Raw genomic sequence first — 20,351 nt, 5'->3', positions numbered from 1 at the left:
GAACCCACAGTATTCAGAGGTTGTTATTAAATACTTCAGTGTCTAGCTGCGGAAGAATGTATTTCTAAGTCTGTAGGGAACAACAAATAATACTTAATTGTCTAGCTGGTGACGATTGTATTCCTTGATTTGCAGAAAAAAACAGTCTTGATTTGTTTGGCCTTGGAGTCTTTTCTCTTTCTTGTTAAGAGTGTCAGTTTTGGCCATTTGTATTGGTACCTTCCAAAGTGGTGGTGAAAATGTGATATTTTCATACACTTAAAATATAATCTCAAAATAATATCCTTACTACGTTGATTCTTTGAATTTTGGCCGTGTACATTTTTTTTTTTTTTTAAATCAAACTTAATCTTTTTTTTTTTTTAAATACTAGGTCATAACGATGCCACCCCACTTGTTCTTCTAACATCTCCCTCCCAATTTATAGGTATTAATCCAAGGGCTCTTTGTGCACCTTCTATCTGGTGTGCCTCTCCTTTCTAAACCCGTAGTGTCACCTCATTTCCCGTGAAGGGGCCCTCCCTGACTTGCGTGAGAGATTGATTCTGTGGCCAAGAGACTAGTTATGAGAGTGGATACAAAATTGCTAGTGGGGTGAAAAGCTGGGGTTACATAGGCGCTCGGGATCAACAAATAGCATCAATTATAGATCAAGTAGACATGAAAACAAAGAAAAACCTGGGTGCCTACACAAGGGAACACCCCCATCCCTTATAGGTTAGAAACAACCCAACAAACAGGATTACATGGTGTGGCACACCTAAAGACACTAATAAAAAATGGTCCGTAGAAAATTCTACAAATTCGAGTATCAACTTTTAATACAAATTCATAAAGTCCATTCAATGCTTTACATATTTGCTCCTCATAGGTATAAACATATCTCCAAAATGGTACAATTCAAGCCAACACGTGTTTCGTCTTGGGAACACTTCAAATCGATCCCACACGACTTCTTCAGGGCTCTTAATTCTTCAAAAGGTTGACCCAACTTCAACCATCATCAAGCACAATCCACGAAATATCACACAAAAAGTAAGTGATGATTATCTATCATCACAGGATTTCTATACTCCAATGTACGGTTTTGAACCATGAATGCTGATAATTAGTCCATTAATCAGTGAATATCCAATACAGTAGCCTTTATTACGCCTCCAGATCGTATCGACAATATGAGCAAAAATAAGCTCCAAAAACTACTACGCAGAAACCGGAGAGGCGAGTACGCTAGTCTTCGGCTCAGTGAAATTGCAAGACCAACAGGAAACGCGAGTACGCAATTATTACAGAGAGTGGTCCTGGCGTAACATATGTCGACTTATTTCTGGCAATCTTACCACGGAGTTGTTTTTTTTCCTTCGACATAACATCGGTTCTGTTATAGTACGAGTTTTGAGTTTTTCACAAGTGCATAAAACGTGTCCCTTTATCTTCCACCTGTTATTCTGAGGTTTAAAATAAACAGTTAACAAAACTACGGCCACATTTTGTACTATTAAATGAAAACTTAGAAACTGAACAAAGGAAACAGGCACACTAAGTCAAAATAAGCGGGCAAAGAAATAGCCAGAAAATATAAATACCACTCACTTTGAACAAAGCTCTTATGGCAAACAAGCAAGCAAATCGTCACCCCGAACCTCCCCAGAAGAGCTCTCTTGCCTCTTCCATCCAAGCATCTAGCCATCCATCCTTTCATCCTTCCATGCACCCGGTGATGCTCACGATTTCATATTTACATTGTCATCCATATTTCAATTTTTCAACATACCATCCATCCGTGTGACCATCCATGTCCAAACGTATCCATCCATCTATCTCCAAACCTGTCCATCAGATTCATGCATTCTTTCACTCATCCATCTCTCAACACAACCATTTTCCCACCCTTTTAGTTCACTCAAACACCCTTTCACTCCATCCTTCCACTCTTCCTTTCACTCGTCCATCCACCGTTTCACTCATCCATCCATCCTTTTACTCATCCTCCCTGTCACTTATCTGGTCATCCATTCACCCTTTCATCATCCAGCCACCCTTTCATCTATCCTTTCAGCCACCTGTCTTTAGCTCATCCATCCTTACACTCATCCATCAATCCATCCTTTTACTTGTCGTCATCTCTTCACTCATTTATCCACCCTTTCACTCTCCCATCCATTCTTTCACTCGTCCACCCTAACCTCCATCCTTTCACTCATCCATCCGCCCATCCATGAAATTTCCTTTTTATTTATTCATCTTTTCACTAACTCATGTGTCCATCTTTTCACTCACTCACCCATCCTTCCATTCTTTCACGTATACATCGGTCGATCAATTAATTTATCATCAGTCTCTCTCGCCACGCATTCAATCTTCCATCCACCCTTTTACTCACACAGCCATCCTTACATACGTCCTTTCACTCACACACTAATCCTCCCACCCTTTTATGTTAATTATGAGCCATTATCTGCCGAGTTGCAGACAGGCGAGGCCCATCAAGAACCCTACCCCCGATATTTCTGCTAAAGCGAGAGGTTCACCACGACTTAACAGCGATGCAGGGCTAAATTCACTGCCTGTATGTGTGCTGTTTCCCGCAGGCAGGAAAAAAACAAGTGTATCTATTGTGACATAAAATGTGATGTGCGATTAAATATAAAGCTTGTAAAATGGTGGACGTGAACCGGAATATCCGTGCAGCAAACACTATGGCAAGTGCCGTATACCAGATTTAAAGATAATCCCACTGATGACCGTATTTCCTGTGCACTACTTTAAACCGTCTAGTGGAGCCTAGCAGGCTTGCCGCTAGAGTTTATCTCAAGTGCACAAAGCAAGGTCATTTCACTAATAATATCCATCTGACTACCACCATCAACACAGAAGACAACATGGCGCCCCCAGTCGCTTCATATCAATGCAGCTGTGCCATGTTGCTTTAAAGCACGATTAGAGGCACGGTCAAGTCCTGACTTTTGCAGCATTTTTTGCACTCCAGGAATCGCGAGCTCATTTTGATATATTTAAAAATTATGTTGTCCAAACTTTTTATCTGAGATGGCAGGTTACTGTTTATTTTTATTTTTTTTGTTAAGCTTTGTGCCTCACAAGTATGCCCAACTGATGAGCTGACTCTCCCAAGTAGGGTTTGGGGCAGGCCCCGTCCCCCCTTAAAATGTTTAAACTAATTGGATTATGTTGCATTGTCAAGCCCCATTTGTTAGTAAAAGAGAAGCCATACAATTTATTTAGAAATGTTTCGGAAGAGAACTCTGCAATTGAGAAAACAAGTGCTTTGTGAGCGCTCAATTAAGTGTCTGTTTTGGGAAAGCATGTGTTAAGGAAATGTCATTGAGCTGAACAGTTCTGGTAGTAAATGACAAACAGTACAGTGTCCTGATTCAAATTAATTTGACTGTCAGACCTTCCTTAAAATTCAAATTTTGCATTAAGAAGGTTACTTTTTTAAGCTTAGCGTGACAAACCTTTTTAAGCACACACAGTTCTTTCCATGACATTTAAGACAAGCAAGGAGGACTGGAAGGATAAAGCTGCTGGATAGAAGAGAGAAGATGTAGTGCCTTGCAAGTTTTAGGACATGTCCCTTTTGGCTCTGAACGTACTCCGTAGTAGTGTGACATATTAGCTAAAATAGAATGTAATACAAAACCTGGTTTAGAACGTGGGAGTTCACAGGTATACGCAGAGGAATTAAGACATGTGATTTATAGCTGTGTGTGTGTCATATTCATTGGATGGTACCCAGGCTGAGGAGGATGCTACTACTGGTGATGAGATAGGGGATAAGTAACCTGAAGAAGGATAGTGCTCTTCCAGAGAGTTTTCTGTGGCCCAAGCAACTGCTTGCATGCGCCTTCTTCGAAGTGACGAGTCGACGGTTGGCACATGTGAAGTCAAAACGCAACTCCGGCCACTGTGAAGCAGTTAAAGATAAAGAAAGCTCCACTGAGAACTAAGATCAAGGCCAGACTAAAAAGGTACCGCGCCGCAGTGCAAAATAAATAATAATAAAGACGGATACAACAAGGTTTACAAAGTGCAGTCAAAGACAAATATAATCTGCAAAAAAAAGTTATGAATAGAAGTGCTGGCTGCCAGAACAATTAAAAAGGAAGCATATTGTTGTTACATTTACCAGAATCTTAATAAATGGAGCGTTCCCACCTCAGCACCAGGCGGGGAGACCCAAGAAGAAGCACATGCGGTTGTGCTTACTGAGCTGTTCAATGCCTGAAGTGACAAACCACCAAAGCTGCCAATTGGCAACTCAAAACAACTCCAGAGGTCTCCATGAGTGACGGGGCTCCGAAAGAGACCAAGAAGAAGATCTAAACCCAAAAGACTGTCTTGGGTGACCTAAAGGCCAGTCCATTGCTGGGCCTCAGTGATGATGCAGAGTCTAATGGACTGGCAGCAGCATCTGAAAGAGCTCCACTCTCAGTGCCAGCCACTTCTATGATCAGTTACAATGCTGCCTCCTTCCTGAAATCACCACCACCTTCTGATACTGCCAAAAAGCAAAATATTGACAATAGATGGACTATTTGGATAGAGACTTTTGAAGATTTCATTGACACACTTGAAGAGACTGATAAAAGAACGATTATAGAGTATCTCAGAAATCTTGCTGGTGATCGTGTGAAAGAATTTATAAAGAAAATGCTGAGAACTGATGAAGAAGTCACATACTGTCAGTATTAAATATGCGTTGAATATCAAGTTTAATCCAGCAACAAACATTGATTCTGAATGATACATTTTCAGTCAAGAATGTCAGAGTTGGTGAAACCATCAATGAGTCTGCAGAAAGACTTGACTCACTCATCAAGCACTGTAAGTTTAACAATCTGTTGTCAAAGAAGCTATACGTCTTAGAGTTATTGATGGATGCTTGTCAGATGATGAAATCTAAGAGAAAATCTTAGTCTGGAGCGAGTGTTGATGGCTGCCAGCGCTGAGGAGCGCGCTGAAAGACAAGCTGCTGACATGGAGGCTTAAGGTGCTCAGAGTGAATTTGTGTGAAAAGTAAGCCGAAGAAAAAGACTGAAGGACACAAAGTGATGGCCACCCATAAAAAGAAGTTATGTTTTCAATGTGGATTTTCGTTTCCACATGAAAGAACTTGTCCCGCCATTGGAGAGAGGTGTAAAGGCAGTGGGAAAAATAATAATTTTGTTAAGATGTGTTGAGTGAAGGAAAAAGTAAAGGCGTCACAGCGTAAAGACCAAATGTCTGCCAAAACATTCCAGATGCAACGTTCATCATACGCCCACAAGGCCAAACGGCGACATCAGTTGAGGCAAATCAATACTGAACAGTCAATCGGAATCGGAATCATTGTCAAACAGTTGTAACGTTTCAATATCAAGTGGAAGTGAAGAAAGTGACTGTGCCATGTTGATGTTCTACAGTTTTAATATTAAGTGGAAGTGGAGAAAGTGACTGTGCCGTGATGATTTTTACCTTAGAGACATGTGCATGTTGGACTGGTCGCATGTGAAGAAAAATGTCAGTCAAAGTAAAGTCGATGTTTCAAAGCAGCAAAGTCATACAAACACTGTCCAAAGATTACATTGAAAATAAATGGTTGTTCAATACCTCTCATTATCGACAGTGAAGGGTCAATAAACATCATGCCTGAGGAGAAATACAGTGAACTGTCTCCATTACAGCGTCAAGTGCCTGTTTACTCAGTTTCAATATGGCTGCTGATATGGGACTCATTTCTGTGAATTACAACATGAATGCTCAACATGAAATAGTAAGTCAATTTCCTTTGTTGTTGCTTCTTTAGGAAAGCTTAAGACTATGAAAGTAAAAACTGTATATCAATGAAGATGTCCGTCCCGTTGCTCGTGAAGACAGACCAATTGCTTTTCATTTACAAGAAGCAGTTGAAAAATAACTTGAATCGCTACTGAATCCTGACATTGAGTGTTCCACTGGTCCAACTCCATAGGTTTTATCCATAGTGGTAGTGCCTGAAAAAGGGCAGTGAAGGAGCTGTACGCATTTGCATGCGTCGGGCAAACAAGGCGATTGAACGAGAACGACATCCAGGTCCATACATCGCTGACATGATAATGCAATTAAATGGTGCAAAGATCTTTTCTTGCCATTATTTAAATAAAGGTTATCAGTTGGAACTTGAAGAAAGTTGCAGGTACATTACAGCCTTTTCTACACATGTTGGTTTGTTTCGATACAACGTATTATCCAGCCTGTTGTGAATGTGTTCAATCATAGCGATGACATTAGTTTCAGAGCTACACAGAAGAATGATATAGCTGTCACACAAGTATGTAATTTGCTCATTGATGCAGGATTGACTTTGAATGTAGACCAGTGTGAGTTCAACAAGACAAAACTAAAATTCTATGGCCATCTTTTTTCTGATGCCGGTATGACACCTGATCTTGCAAAAATGTAAGCTCTGTCAAATACTGATCCCCCTCAAAGATGTTTCAATAGTATGTTCCTTTCTTGTCATGGCCAGTTACTGCTCAAGATTCATACATATAAGACTTTGCCACTGTTAGTGCTCCGTTACAAGAGTTAACAAAGAAAAGTTTGTCTTGTCAATGGTTAAAAGAATGTGAGAACTTTCCAGAGGATCAAACACACCATTGAAAATGCTACAAAAATGGCGTACTTTAATCCAAAGCTTCATACAAGGGTTGTTGTTGATGCCAACCCCATTGGGTATGGTGCTGTCCTTGCACAGCACAGTGAACGCCCCAATGCTCGACGGCATATTGTGACCCAAGCTATTAGAAGTTTGTCTCAAACAGAGCATGCTTACTCACAACCTGAGAAAGAAAGATTTTCTGTGGTATGGCTTGTGAACATTTCCATGTATTCCTGTACGAAAGCCTGTCACGCTGGTATTTGATCATCAAGCTCTACTGACTCTCTTTGGCAATCCAAAAGCCAAGATGTCTTCTTACATTGAACGCTGGGGACTCCAATCGCAAGAATATGATTATACAATTGTGCGTCATCCAGGAAAGGATCAGAATCCTGCTCCCTACTTTTCGTGAGTGCCTATACAAGGGCACAGTACTCCATCTAAGACGGCTGAAGCCTACCTTCATTTCATTGTCAAGTATACCAGCTGCCATTTCATTAGCCCAGATTATCACTGCCATGAGTCATAATAGTGGCATCCTGAAACTGAAGGACATAATTACACATCAGTTGTGGAACTGACATACTCGACCTCTTACCTATGACATTGAATATCAAAAATACAAAAATGCCAAGGATGAATGGTCCATAACTCAAGAAGGAGTCTTACCATGAGGGTCAAGAATCCTGATTCCTGAGAGTCTGACAGAAAGTAACTGAAGTGGCTAATGAAGCACATTGTGGTATTGTTGTCACAAAAACAGCTCTCCAAGACCGAGTTTGGTTTCCATACTTAGATGAAAGAGTTGAAAAGGAACTCAAGACCTGTCATATGTGCAACAGCCTTTCTACCAGTGTTACTCAACATACTCTGAACATGTCAGAACACCCTAAGCATGGATTGGACAGAATAACCTTTGATTTCTTTGACCCACTGAATAATGAACATCATCTGATGGTGATTGTTGATAAATACTTACTGTTTCCTTTAGTTGAAGATCTCTCATTTTCAACTCATGAATGAGTTGTTGAAAAACTTGATGGCATCTTTCCGATTTGGGCCGTTCCAACCATTCTGAAGTCTGATGACGGCCCACCCTTTAACAGTAAAGAATTCAAAGAATTTCTGGAGTATCTGATCATAAAGCATCAAAAGAGTACACCTTTGTGTCCACAGGCCAATGGACTTGTTGAGTATTTTATGAGTACGCTAAAGAAAGCAGTACAGCATGGAACTCTTGAGAAGCTCAGTTTGAAAACAGTTCTACTTTACAAGGTTATCGTTCAACACCCCACTCAACCACAGGTGAAAGTCCAGTGACTTTGATGTTTTGGAAAGCAATGGCAACCAAGTTACCTCAATGGACCACTAAAAGAGACCAGCGTGAGAACATGGTTCATACAAGGGACTTGGTTAACAGAAAATTAAAGCTTACATTGACATGAGGCAATATGCAAAAGTCGGACAAATGCGCTAAAGAAAATCTGAGGATGCTGAACCATTCCAAGTGGTGTCTACCAGAGGACACACAGTTACTGCCCAGCACCCTGGGACGTCTGTTACAAGAGACTTTTCTCACTTCAGGCCTGTGATTCACAAGTTTTCAATTTGAAATGGTGAAAGAAAGGCTGACCCTGAGATCTCTGTGACTGCTTTTATTTCTTCACCATCTTTAGCAATCTCTGACACAGAAATGTTTTTTTTATTTAATAGAGGGGGAGATGTAGTGTCTTGCAGATTTTAGGACGGAACCCTTGTGACTCCAAACAGAATTTGTAGTAGTGTGACATAATTGCTAGAATCGGATGTAATAAAAGCTTGTTTTAGAATGTGGGAGGTCACAGAGACATGCAGAAGAATAAAGACTTGTGATTTAAAGCTCTGCGCGTGGCATAGTCATTGGAGGGTACCAAAGTTGGGGAGGACGCTACAGAGGAGTGTGTAGGGTTTAGGTCATCTCTCCACCACTGTGTTAATCTGTGTTGCCCTATATGATATTTTTAGTGGTGGTGGTTCATGTGAATAGCCTTCTATCAGCTAATCAGGCTACTACCTGCCTGTGGAGGGGGCTTTCTCTTGTTTATTGAAGGAGGAACTGTTTGCTGGGACTTTTCTTTTTTGGGCTCAGGTGACACAGCAGGACTAATGTAATTAAAAATACACACCAAATTCACAGACGGGCTGGATAAAATGCACTGGGATGTTGCAGTCCCTGGAGTTATTCAGGTCCCGGCTTTGCGATTTCCTGAGCCTCAAAAGGTAACTTTGATCTTTTTGGAGAAAATGAAAAATGGCAGTTATCTTCAACCTCTCCCACAGAGTTGTGCTCATGTGAGGAAGCGTGTTAGGAGACAGACAAACCTGGCTGAGAACAACAAGTTAATATTTCTTATGAGCTACTCTCTTACATATAATGCGAATAATGATTCTAGCCATAATTATTATCTTAGCAAACAAAGGGAATCAAAGAATGGGTCCTAAATGCACCCAACCATCTTTCATTACACATCCTTAACCGAGCTGGAGATTTGTCTTTCAGCACCCCTCTAATAACCAGTCCACCAGCCTTGTCCAAGCCCCAGCTAGTGCTGTAGTTTCTACTTTTGTCTTGCCCGGTAGTCTTTGGAGAGACAGAGGAGGGCGCGGGAGGTGTGCTCACACTTCACTCTTGCTTCCTTCTACCGATCAGTACTTTTGTTCAGATTTCAGGAAGCTCACACAAGCTGTTGGTATTGTGTATTGTCAGTTTCTCTGATGCAGAAGCGTGAAAGCCATTTATAGTTGCTGACCTACTGCAAAAACTAACCGTTGCAGAGTGCAAAAATCTCTTCTGTTGATTGTTAACAGGAACTATAGAAAGATATGTGACAGTTGAGCACACAGAATATAAAGCTAAAAGGCCTATCTTGGTATTGAACAGACCTGTCTTCATGGCCATAACCACCTTCGTGCACCTTAATACACTCTGTGAACAAACATTAACATGCAGCAGGCCCTGAGCCGAGTGTAACCTTGCATATACACTTAATAAAAGTTGGGCTGCATGCGAGGGTATTACATTGCTGCATATGGACCGTATATTGGACAAGTAAGATCTAAAGGCAGCTTGAAAGCCATGCTATTTCATGAAATCAATATAATGCACCTTGTTCATAACGAACAGTGTGCAAACCCTCACTCATTGAATTGCTGACTTGTGTTGTTTGATCGCAAAGTTCCCATAGTGCCTAGTTCTGGTCTTCACTATTAAGGTGTTCAAGTCAAAACCTGTTCTCAGATCTTTTAAGAAGACCATAACGTCTCATCATAATTTATATTATTTTAGTTCTTCCCAGTAAAATGTTTTAAGCAATATTAAGTAGTTCTCAGTTTAATAATACCCCAAGAGGACTATACTTTTACACATTGGATTCCGTACTAAAGGCCTGAGGATTTGTTTTCCTGAGAGCGCTTAGTGATACAGGTACAATAAAATGTGGATAATTCGTTCAACCACCAAATTCCTCAGAAGCCCTATTCGCTCACTATTGAGAATGGACATTCAAGACCCTCCGTTAAAAAAAAAAAAATTAAAAAGCATTCTAAAAGTTAAAAAACATCTTTGAGTTTTCCATCAGTAATTTCAGTAAAAGTGGCACACTTAAGGTAAAATGGATAAAAAGGTAGAAACTATCCGAGTCCAGTCCTGACTTGAAGATGAGCCTAAAACCATTGGGCGCAGGCTACTGTGCATTTCCTACAGCAGTTGAACACCCTAGAGGACTGTACAGCACAGTACTTCACATGGATGGAGGTGATTGCAGTCACAGAGGCATGTCATACCACTCCCATAAAGAATTTTCAGGTGTAGACCGTACCAATGGTGCAGGTTAGTGAGCATTTCGGGATGGTGGCAGAGCTGGTTCAAGTCTAGAAACGGGAGGCCTCTGCGCAGTATGATTCAGATGGAAGAGTTTTCGTGGCAGACTACAACCACCATTTGCTCCCTGTGGCAGATTAACAGGCCAGCCAGAGGGTTCTCTGCTGGATGATCTACGCCTTTGTGACTTCATGTGGCAGAGAGACATGTCTGCTGTACAGGCCTCGTCATTTGGTCTGACGCACTTCGACACAGGATGACTACTGCCCTTCCACCTCCTTGCCCTCAATCTAATCCCAGCATGTATCTGATGTTGGGCCTCACAGGGAGCTTGCCGTAAATGTTCAGCTGAGAGGGGGAAGCCACATTACAGTGAAGATGAGTGGAAAATGAGGTTTGTCTGCTGTGATATAGGAAATGGAGGTAGGACAGAGCTGAGAGGGACCATATATAGGTAGGTTAGGGTGAGTTTAGAAGGAAGGAAAGGGCAGTTAGAGGATAAATTATATTAGAATATGGGCATAGATGATGGTTTAGTCTGGGAGCTGGTGGGATTAAGATTGTGTTAGGGAGATGTTGTGGAGTTTCTGCAATAAGTCTTTAAAACACTACTGTTTGGTTTCAACTGGAGTATATTGTGCAGTAACCTCTATGTAATAATGGATAATATAGCCCCTTCGCCAGCATCATTGGCATCCCGGTGCCTCTTTTTTGTCATAATTTGTGTTTTCATTGACATTGTTCCTTCTTTACGGGTGTTGTTGTCACATATCGCTTATCTGCAGGATTTTGCAGCAGGCAACAAGTGTGTAATATTGCACACCCTATCTGGAGCATATGCAGAGACACCACTAGTGCAGTAAAGTCATCGGACTTGGCCCTTAGAAGGCCCAACTCTCATTCCATTGTGTGGTGGATTGTAATCTTATTCACAACAATTGTTGGTTCATGTAGATAGGTTACCAGCCTGCGCATCACAAGAGACCCGGAGTGACATAGAAGGCATGGACATGTGAGGTGTTGCCTTCACGAAGTGGAGGATTTGCATGCTAATTTTAATGTGCCGCAGTTTACTTGAGTGGTACATATCTCTTGCCATGCTGAATTGCTACATTTCGCAAACCGCTAATAGTTATCATGTATATATTACATCCTTGTAGCCAATGTGCAATAAATTAGTCAATTTAAGGGTGTTTCACTCATTTAAGGGTTAATGTTCAGACATTACAGCAGTGTGGATAGAGGAATCTTGTTAGTTTTGGATTTTAGCTACACGTCTGTGCATCAGCCAGGTCTGTGGGAGTAGGACATACTGTTAAGATCTGACTTAGAATGGAAATGATTAGCTGTTTACTTCCCGTTGCACATCCCCACGCTCTTAATACGGTCTAGTAGCCTTTGCAGTGTACTACAGCGTCAGGGCACCCTTGTGGGAATTCACGCACTTGACACATGAGTTGTTACTGGATGAAAGTGTGCGTAGATCATGCCGGTATGTATTAGGAATGTACCAGTTAGCTTACATGTATTTGTTACAACAGAAAAATATTGTGCAATGAACTAGACAAAGAAAATGCATTGACATTTTAAAATTCAGACAGTTGTTATATTGAAACAAAGCATTTTTGCCACAATATTAATTTCCTTTTCCAACTATCTCCCTTGGGGAAAAACAACGCCAGTTGCTGCCTCCTTGGTGCTTATCTCAGAAAGGTACTCGGATGCAACATTCACATTATGAATTGCAACTGCCTTTAATACAGATTTCAACTATATTTTCTTCTTTCCCGGGTCAGCTGGGCATAACTAAATGAATGTGCTCAAGGGTATATGTAGTTATAAATAGAGTGCATAGCCAAGTTGTTCATGTGCTCACATCTACATAAAAACCCTAAATGAAATGACAATAAATGCCTACACAGAAAAGGATTTGATGCCTTAAGTAGTTGAGAGGCCGCTCTTATTTTTTTCTTCAGATTATCAAACAGAGCCAATGATTGTTACCTGCAATATACTCTATATCTGTTTTAAATGTAAAATGAAATGCTTTCTCCCTAAATTACATTTTTCACAGGAATTGGATTACCTCGACCAGTTGCTTGATACTCAAATTAGATCATAATTGTTAAATAAAGCACATCAGTTATACCATTATTTATTTGCAAAGTCTGAGTCTCTCAAACATAAATCCATCAGTCAACCCTCTGCTAAAGATTTTTTATTTTGTCTGTTGTAGTAATGTACCAAAATATATTACTAATATTTCTGTTTTCACATTCATCAATATTAAACTAAATTCCAGACAGACAAATCTCAGTTGCAGTAGGGACCCTAAAAGGTTTTCAAATTTCTTTCCCTTCAAATCATTTAAAATGTAAAAGAAACGAATTCTTAAGTACTAATCCTAATACTAGATTTAGAAAGTTCAACGAATTTACAGTTAAAAATGAGACAGACTTTGCAGGGTTCCCAAAACCCTTTGAATACCACTGGGTCATGCTTCCTAAAAGGTAACGTCTCATTAACAATATTACCTGAATATAAAATTAGATTCTCTGCAATTTTACATTCTCTAATTGCCACTCAAAAATGCTTTTCTATGTCCCAGATGCAATACCGTACCTGTTTTGATTAATATTGATTTTTAAGTTATCTTATAGTAGAGGTGGTGATCGTCCACCTGTCTCCTATGTAATCCTATGAGACTACGATCGAAGATTACCAAACATACAAGAGAGTATTGATTTGTTCTCCAATTACTAATGGAAGTTTCTGTATGGTCGCTCTGAAAGAGAAAGGGCAGTAGAGGTGCTAATACACACCCCAGGCTTAATCTGGTCTCTGCGGCATCCCTTTTAGTTCTCTCTCCCTCGTTCGCCAAATACACCTTTGCCAAAGTTTCAGGATGTGCAGCAATTAAAAGTAATAATAAACCTACAAGGAGTTCTTCCTTATTTAGTTCAGCCCATAATACATTTTAATCTACCCTATCAAATGCAGATTCAAAACCCATGGAAAATACTGATAAAGTGACAATGCACAGAAGTTTACTAATACGATGATTTAAAGGAAATAAATTATGTACGCCAAGGAGCCTGCTCATAACCCTGTTTGATCGACTGGAATTAACTTGTTAGTTGATAATCAATCCTCTGGTTCTTCTAATCCAATTAAAAAATATATTTTTACTGAATCTTCAAACAGGTAGTTCAGTCTATAAGATGAAGGTAATTTATATTCGTTTATTTTTCTTTTTTTTTTAAAGAAAGGTCTAATTAGTGACCCTTTCCAGCTCATTGGCATACACCCGGAATGAACTAAAAACAAGGATTAAAAAACACAGCACAAAATGTGGGGTCCATTTTATAAACCATGTTAAATGGACCATCAGGGCCAGAATCACTGCTTAATATTGAGGTTATTATCAGATAAGAATGTCGGTAGATCACTTGATGATGCTTTGGGAATGTTGTATCGCTTGTGTAACGAGTGTTACCTTTAGTGTGTGCTCACACAATACCGTACTGAATTTATATATTGTTTCACTCAGTGCTTTAAATGTGCAGGTACTGTCCGGTACTCAGTACCTGCACTTCCTTAATTTGAAAGGTAGAGTACTGCACTTTTCAGCACTGTTGCATTATATTTAACAGGAGAGTACCAGCACTTCTCAGAAGAAAACGGGTACTGTAAACAGCCAGGTACCTGCACTTTTATATTTCCATTTAAAGCACTAGTTTCACTTTTACCGTAACCTGTGAGGGAGACAGTGGTTGTGATATGCTCTAAGTATTCATGACCTGAGACAGTTGTATGTCTCCTTGGTGGAGGCAAGTGTGCTAGGAGTTGCCTTCATGAAGGTAGACTCACAGAAGTTTCTGTTTGAAGGGAACACAATCAGCTTGGAAGTCTGAAGTGCTGAAAGATTGTTGGTTGGTGGTTCTATTGTTTTTTCCTTGTATTTTACAGAATCTCTTTTATGCATGGTGGCTGGAAAATGAATCTAATGTGACATTCCTTTCTTTTAGCCTGGTGGCTCCATTTTTATTACTACAATCAGTAAAACACCACTGTCTTATGCCTTGGGGATTGTGGTTGCAGAGAAAATCTTAGGAATTGTTCCAGATGGTACTCATGATTGGGAGAAATTTGTTACACCTGAAGAGCTGGAGCGCGTTTTGGAATCTAGTAAGTACTGCTTGTAATAAACGTTTATGTCAGCAGAGTGCCTTTTAAAGCATTGAATTGAGTAGTAATGCTTGCTCAGTCTATATTAGAATGTGTCTCTATGCTACGGAGAAAAATAATGTAGTCTCCTATAATGAACGTGGTCAATTCTAGTCTTTAAATCAGAGTTTTTTGTAGACTAGTTAGGACTCTGTTGCAAGAAATAATCTATGCAGTATAACCTCACATTGCTGCTAGCATCTCATCACAGGTCATCTCACCATCTCATCATGAGGGGGTGCAGCACTTAGTGTCTCTAAACCGGAAGTACTTGTGCTTTTTTTTCTATACTATGGATTCATACAGGGAAAATAAGTGCTGGTCTGTGGGTTGAAATCCCACATCTGTTTTACTGAAAGCTTTGCATTACCTCGGTTAAGCAGTGCTAAGTTACATCCAAGTGAAAGCATTTATATTGAGATCCTATTGTATCTCAGATCACATAATCGGCGACGTTGACTTATCTTCTTAACTCCTCACTTGAGCCATCTTACACGTTTACAACCCAGAAAGGGAAACCGATAACAAATAACAAAAACAACAGTGAATGAAAGTGCTAGCGTTTGGAAATGAGGAAGGTGATTAATCACACCACATAATGTAGCAGCAATTGAGAATTTTGGGATTAAGCAATACTTTAAACATGCGTATCTTCAATATTTCCTCAATGATTCGCTGTTGTGTTGCACTTCTCTGACTGTGTATATTTTAATGCAGGCTGATTATTTTTCTTCTATAAATAAGGTTCATGCTCTGTGTTCCATTTGTTTTAAAATCACTATGTTGGCCACAGTCAAAGCCTTTAGAATAAATGTGGTAGTGGGAACCTCATGAGCAAATAGTCATATAGCAGCTGTACCCTGTGAGGTACCGCGTCCCATTATATCATCGATCTGCCAGGTGACCAAACATGTCAGCCTATGGCCTTTCCCGTTCCAACTATCTTCCTTGTCATATTGTATCCATTTCTTAAGGCTGATCCTGTTATAGTATTTCTGAAAAATCACCTTTTGTTAAGACCACCTCTGAACATGAGCTGCCACTGAATTCAAATTAAAGGCCAAAGTCTTCCACCATTCTTAAGTCAGAAATCCCTTCTCTCTGTTATTTTGATCAGGGTTCCTTACGGATGACTCTGTCATCATCAAAGATTGAAAAGGTAAAGTATGTGTAGATGCTGTATATAGAAATCACATGCCCTCATAAACGCAAAGCGACCATTCAAACCCACCACCATCACAAAGCAGTCAGAGGCTTAAACAGGTTTGCCTTACACTTGCCAGCGTGCCTTGTTATGCAAGTGGTACATTTCTCTGGGAGACGAAAAGAGAGGAAACAAGTTATTCAGCACATTTATGATGCAAAACGTAAACCATTGTTATCTCAAAATCTTCGCAATGCTTAATGGTGAGACGTAATTCCATTTGGAATTTTCCATTACATATATTTTGGAAATAGGGTTGTGCTTTTCCACATCATGAGGGAATTACAGAACTTGCAAATTTAGTAGCATGCATGATGTAATTTTTCTGCCCATGGAAATTATAGCATTGTGTCTGTGTAAAAATGAAATGGGTTCCATTCTGTGGAAGATACCATGTGCCCCTTTTTTACGCACTATAACTACTGCCACCCTGCTGAGCACTTAGACCCTATTGGTCCATGAGTTAGTAATATTTATAATGACAACTTATTTGTCTTTGTGGAACATGCGTCTCTCTGGGTGACTTCAGTTACCTTTTCACATTGTAACTGATATTCATCGATAAGCTTCAACACTCAAGTGGTTGAAGCAAGCATGTTTCAAGTGCTTGTGATAATCCAAGTGGGTACCGTATTTTACAGTCAATTCCCTCCGTGTACCTCCAGAAAATATATGGGGCTGACGGAAAAATGGTACAAAAGCTCTGTGAAGTAGAATACAATTGAAACACTATGTTCGATGGCATCTGTCGCTGTAGATACGCATGTTCTGCAATAGCTCGCCATCTGGTGTTGGGCCGGAGTGTTACAAGTTGTTTTTCTTCGAAGAAGTCTTTCGAGTCACGGGACCGAGTGACTCCTCCTTTTGTCTCCATTGCGCATGGGCGTCGACTCCATCCTCGATTGTTTTTTTTCCGCCATCGGGTTCGGACGTGTTCCTGTCGCTCCGAGTTTCGGAACGGAAAAAATAGTTAATTTCGGAAGATTTTCGTCGGTATTGTTGCGTTCGGGATCGGCGTACTTAGATTCAACACCGCATCGAAGATCGAAGAGCTCCGGTGCCCTTCGGGGTAGTTTTTCGATCCTCCGTCGGGGCCTGGTCGGCCCGACCGCGTGCTGAGGAACGCCGATGGAACGGACCCCGTTCCGTTTCTGCCCCAAATGCCACAATAAATACCCCTACACAGACCAACACTTGGTCTGCAACCTGTGCCTGTCACCTGAGCACAGCGAAGACACCTGCGAGGCCTGTCGTGCGTTCCGGTCCCGAAAAACACTCCGAGACCGTCGAGCCAGAAGACTTCAAATGGCGTCCGCACCGACAGCCCAACGGGAGTTCGAGGAACAGGAAGAGGAAGGTACCTTCTCGATCCAAGACTCAGACTCCGAAGGATTCGACGATACACAAACCGTGAGTAAGACGTCGAAAACCACACAAAGAAACATTTACAAGGCCCAGGGGACGCCACTGCCACCAGGCCATGGCTCAACCCATAAAATCGGTGACCGACCGTCGGCACCGAAAAAGGCCCAAACAGTGCCGAGATCGTCCGACTCCGGTCGAGACACCGGCACGCAGCCTTCTCGGGACCGAGAAAGTGCTGGAGACAAGCCTCGACACCGAGATGCCGGTGTGGACACGGCTCGACGCCGAGACAGCGGCACCGAAACAGATCGACGCCGAGAGGTTTCGGCACCGAAAAGGAAAAAAGTCACCTCGGAGCCGAAAAAACACGCAGACACAGTTTCGACGCCGAAACAAACTGCAAGCGACCCAGCTTCAGGCTCTTATACAGAAGAGCACTCGCTAACCTCCCAAATGCAGAAGCATAGGTTTGAGGAAGAGCTACAAGCAACTGATGCGGACCATACGCAAAAGCGTATCTTCATTCAGCAGGGGACAGGAAAAATAAGCACCCTTCCCCCCATTAGGAGAAAGAGAAGGTTGGAGTTCCAGGCGGAACAAGTACCACAACCAAAAGTGGTGAAAAGAGTTACACCACCACCCTCTCCTCCGCCCGTGATTAACGTTTCACCAGCACAAACGCCATCACACTCCCCAGCTCACACCACCATGAGCCAGGGTGACCAAGACCAGGACGCATGGGACCTATACGACGCCCCAGTGTCAGATAACAGCCCAGAGGCATACCCTACAAAACCATCTCCACCAGAAGACAGCACCGCGTACTCTCAGGTGGTGGCTAGAGCAGCACAATTTCACAACGTAAGCCTCCACTCAGAACAGGTCGAGGATGATTTCCTGTTCAACACACTCTCCTCCACCCACAGCTCCTACCAAAGCCTGCCTATGCTCCCTGGTATGCTCCGGCACGCAAAAGACATATTTAAGGACCCGGTCAAAAGTAGGGCAATCACACCAAGGGTGGAAAAAAAGTATAAGCCGCCTCCTACAGACCCGGCTTTCATCACAACACAGCTGCCACCAGACTCTGTTGTTGTAGGAGCAGCTAGGAAAAGGGCCAACTCTCACACATCTGGAGATGCACCACCCCCAGATAAAGAAAGCCGCAAGTTTGATGCAGCTGGTAAAAGAGTCGCAGCACAAGCTGCAAACCAGTGGCGCATCGCGAACTCCCAGGCACTACTTGCGCGCTATGACAGAGCCCACTGGGACGAGATGCAACATCTCATTGAACATCTGCCCAAAGACTTCCAAAATAGGGCAAAACAAGTGGTTGAGGAGGGACAGGCCATCTCCAACAACCAGATCCGCTCCTCCATGGACGCTGCAGATACAGCTGCACGGACAATTAATACATCTGTAACTATCAGAAGGCATGCATGGCTCCGAACGTCTGGATTTAAACCAGAGATTCAACAAGCAGTTCTCAATATGCCTTTTAATGAAAAAGAACTGTTCGGTCCAGAAGTGGACACAGCGATTGAGAAACTCAAAAAAGATACGGACACTGCCAAAGCCATGGGCGCACTCTACTCCCCGCAGAGCAGAGGGAATTACAGCTCATTCCGTAAAACGCCCTTTCGAGGGGGGTTTCGGGGTCAAAGCACACAAGCCAGCACCTCACAAGCCACACCGTCCAGTTACCAAGGACAGTATAGAGGAGGTTTTCGGGGACAATATAGAGGAGGGCAATTCCCTAGAAATAGAGGAAGATTCCAAAGCCCCAAAACCCCTACTACTAAACAGTGACTCACATGTCACTCACCCCCTCCACACAACACCAGTGGGGGGACGAATAGGTCATTATTACAGAGCATGGGAGAAAATCACTACAGACACTTGGGTTCTAGCAATTATCCAACATGGTTACTGCATAGAATTTCTACAGTTCCCTCCAAACATACCACCAAAAGCACAAAATTTAACAACACACCATTCCAATCTCCTAGAGATAGAAGTGCAGGCACTATTGCAAAAGAATGCAATCGAATTAGTGCCAAACACACAAATAAACACAGGAGTTTACTCACTGTACTTTCTGATACCAAAGAAGGACAAAACACTGAGACCAATCCTAGACCTCAGAGTAGTCAACACTTTCATCAAATCAGACCACTTCCACATGGTCACACTACAAGAAGTATTGCCATTGCTAAAGCTGCACGACTACATGGCAACTTTAGACCTCAAGGATGCTTATTTCCATATACCAATTCACCCATCGCACAGGAAATACCTAAGGTTTGTATTCAAAGGAATACATTACCAATTCAAGGTACTGCCTTTCGGATTAACAACCGCACCAAGAGTCTTTACCAAATGTCTAGCGGTAGTCGCTGCACACATCAGAAGGCAGCAAATACATGTGTTCCCATATCTAGACGACTGGCTAATCAAGGCCCATTCGTTAATAGAGTGCTCAAATCACACAAATCATATCATACAAACCCTCTTCAAACTAGGGTTCACCGTCAATTTCACAAAATCCAAGATTCGGCCACGCAAGGTACAACAATACCTGGGAGCCATAATAGACACATCAAAAGGAGTAGCCACTCCAAGTCCACAAAGAATTCAAAATTTCAACACCATCATACAACGCATGTATCCAACACAAAAGATACAAGCAAAGATGGTATTACAACTCCTAGGCATGATGTCATCATGCATAGCCATTGTCCCAAACGCAAGACTGCACATGAGGCCCTTACAACAATGCCTAGCATCACAGTGGTCTCAAGCACAGGGTCACCTTCTAGATCTGGTGTTAATAGACCGCCAAACTTACCTCTCGCTTCTGTGGTGGAACAACATAAATTTAAACAAGGGGCGGCCTTTCCAAGACCCAGTGCCACAATACGTAATAACAACAGATGCTTCCATGACAGGGTGGGGAGCACACCTCGATCAACACAGCATACAAGGACAATGGAACGTACATCAAACAAAACTGCATATCAATCTCCTAGAACTTCTTGCAGTTTTTCAAGCACTAA

The 20,351-nt window shown here is 41.7% G+C and overlaps 1 protein-coding gene across 1 annotated transcript in view; it reads left to right on the top strand.

Annotated features, from left to right (window-relative positions):
- Positions 1-20,351, top strand: part of COQ3 (coenzyme Q3, methyltransferase) — a 109,778-nt gene that overhangs the window by 77,427 nt on the left and 12,000 nt on the right. The window contains exon 6 of the mRNA XM_069235538.1: positions 14,528-14,687. Coding sequence (XP_069091639.1) covers positions 14,528-14,687 — 160 coding nt within the window. The remainder of the gene's footprint in view (positions 1-14,527; positions 14,688-20,351) is intronic.

Source organism: Pleurodeles waltl, chromosome 5 (genome assembly GCF_031143425.1).
Source record: "Pleurodeles waltl isolate 20211129_DDA chromosome 5, aPleWal1.hap1.20221129, whole genome shotgun sequence".
Classification (NCBI taxonomy): Eukaryota; Metazoa; Chordata; class Amphibia; order Caudata; family Salamandridae; genus Pleurodeles; species Pleurodeles waltl.
Note: the sequence above shows the minus strand (reverse complement) of the source record. Positions and strands in the feature narration are given on the sequence as shown.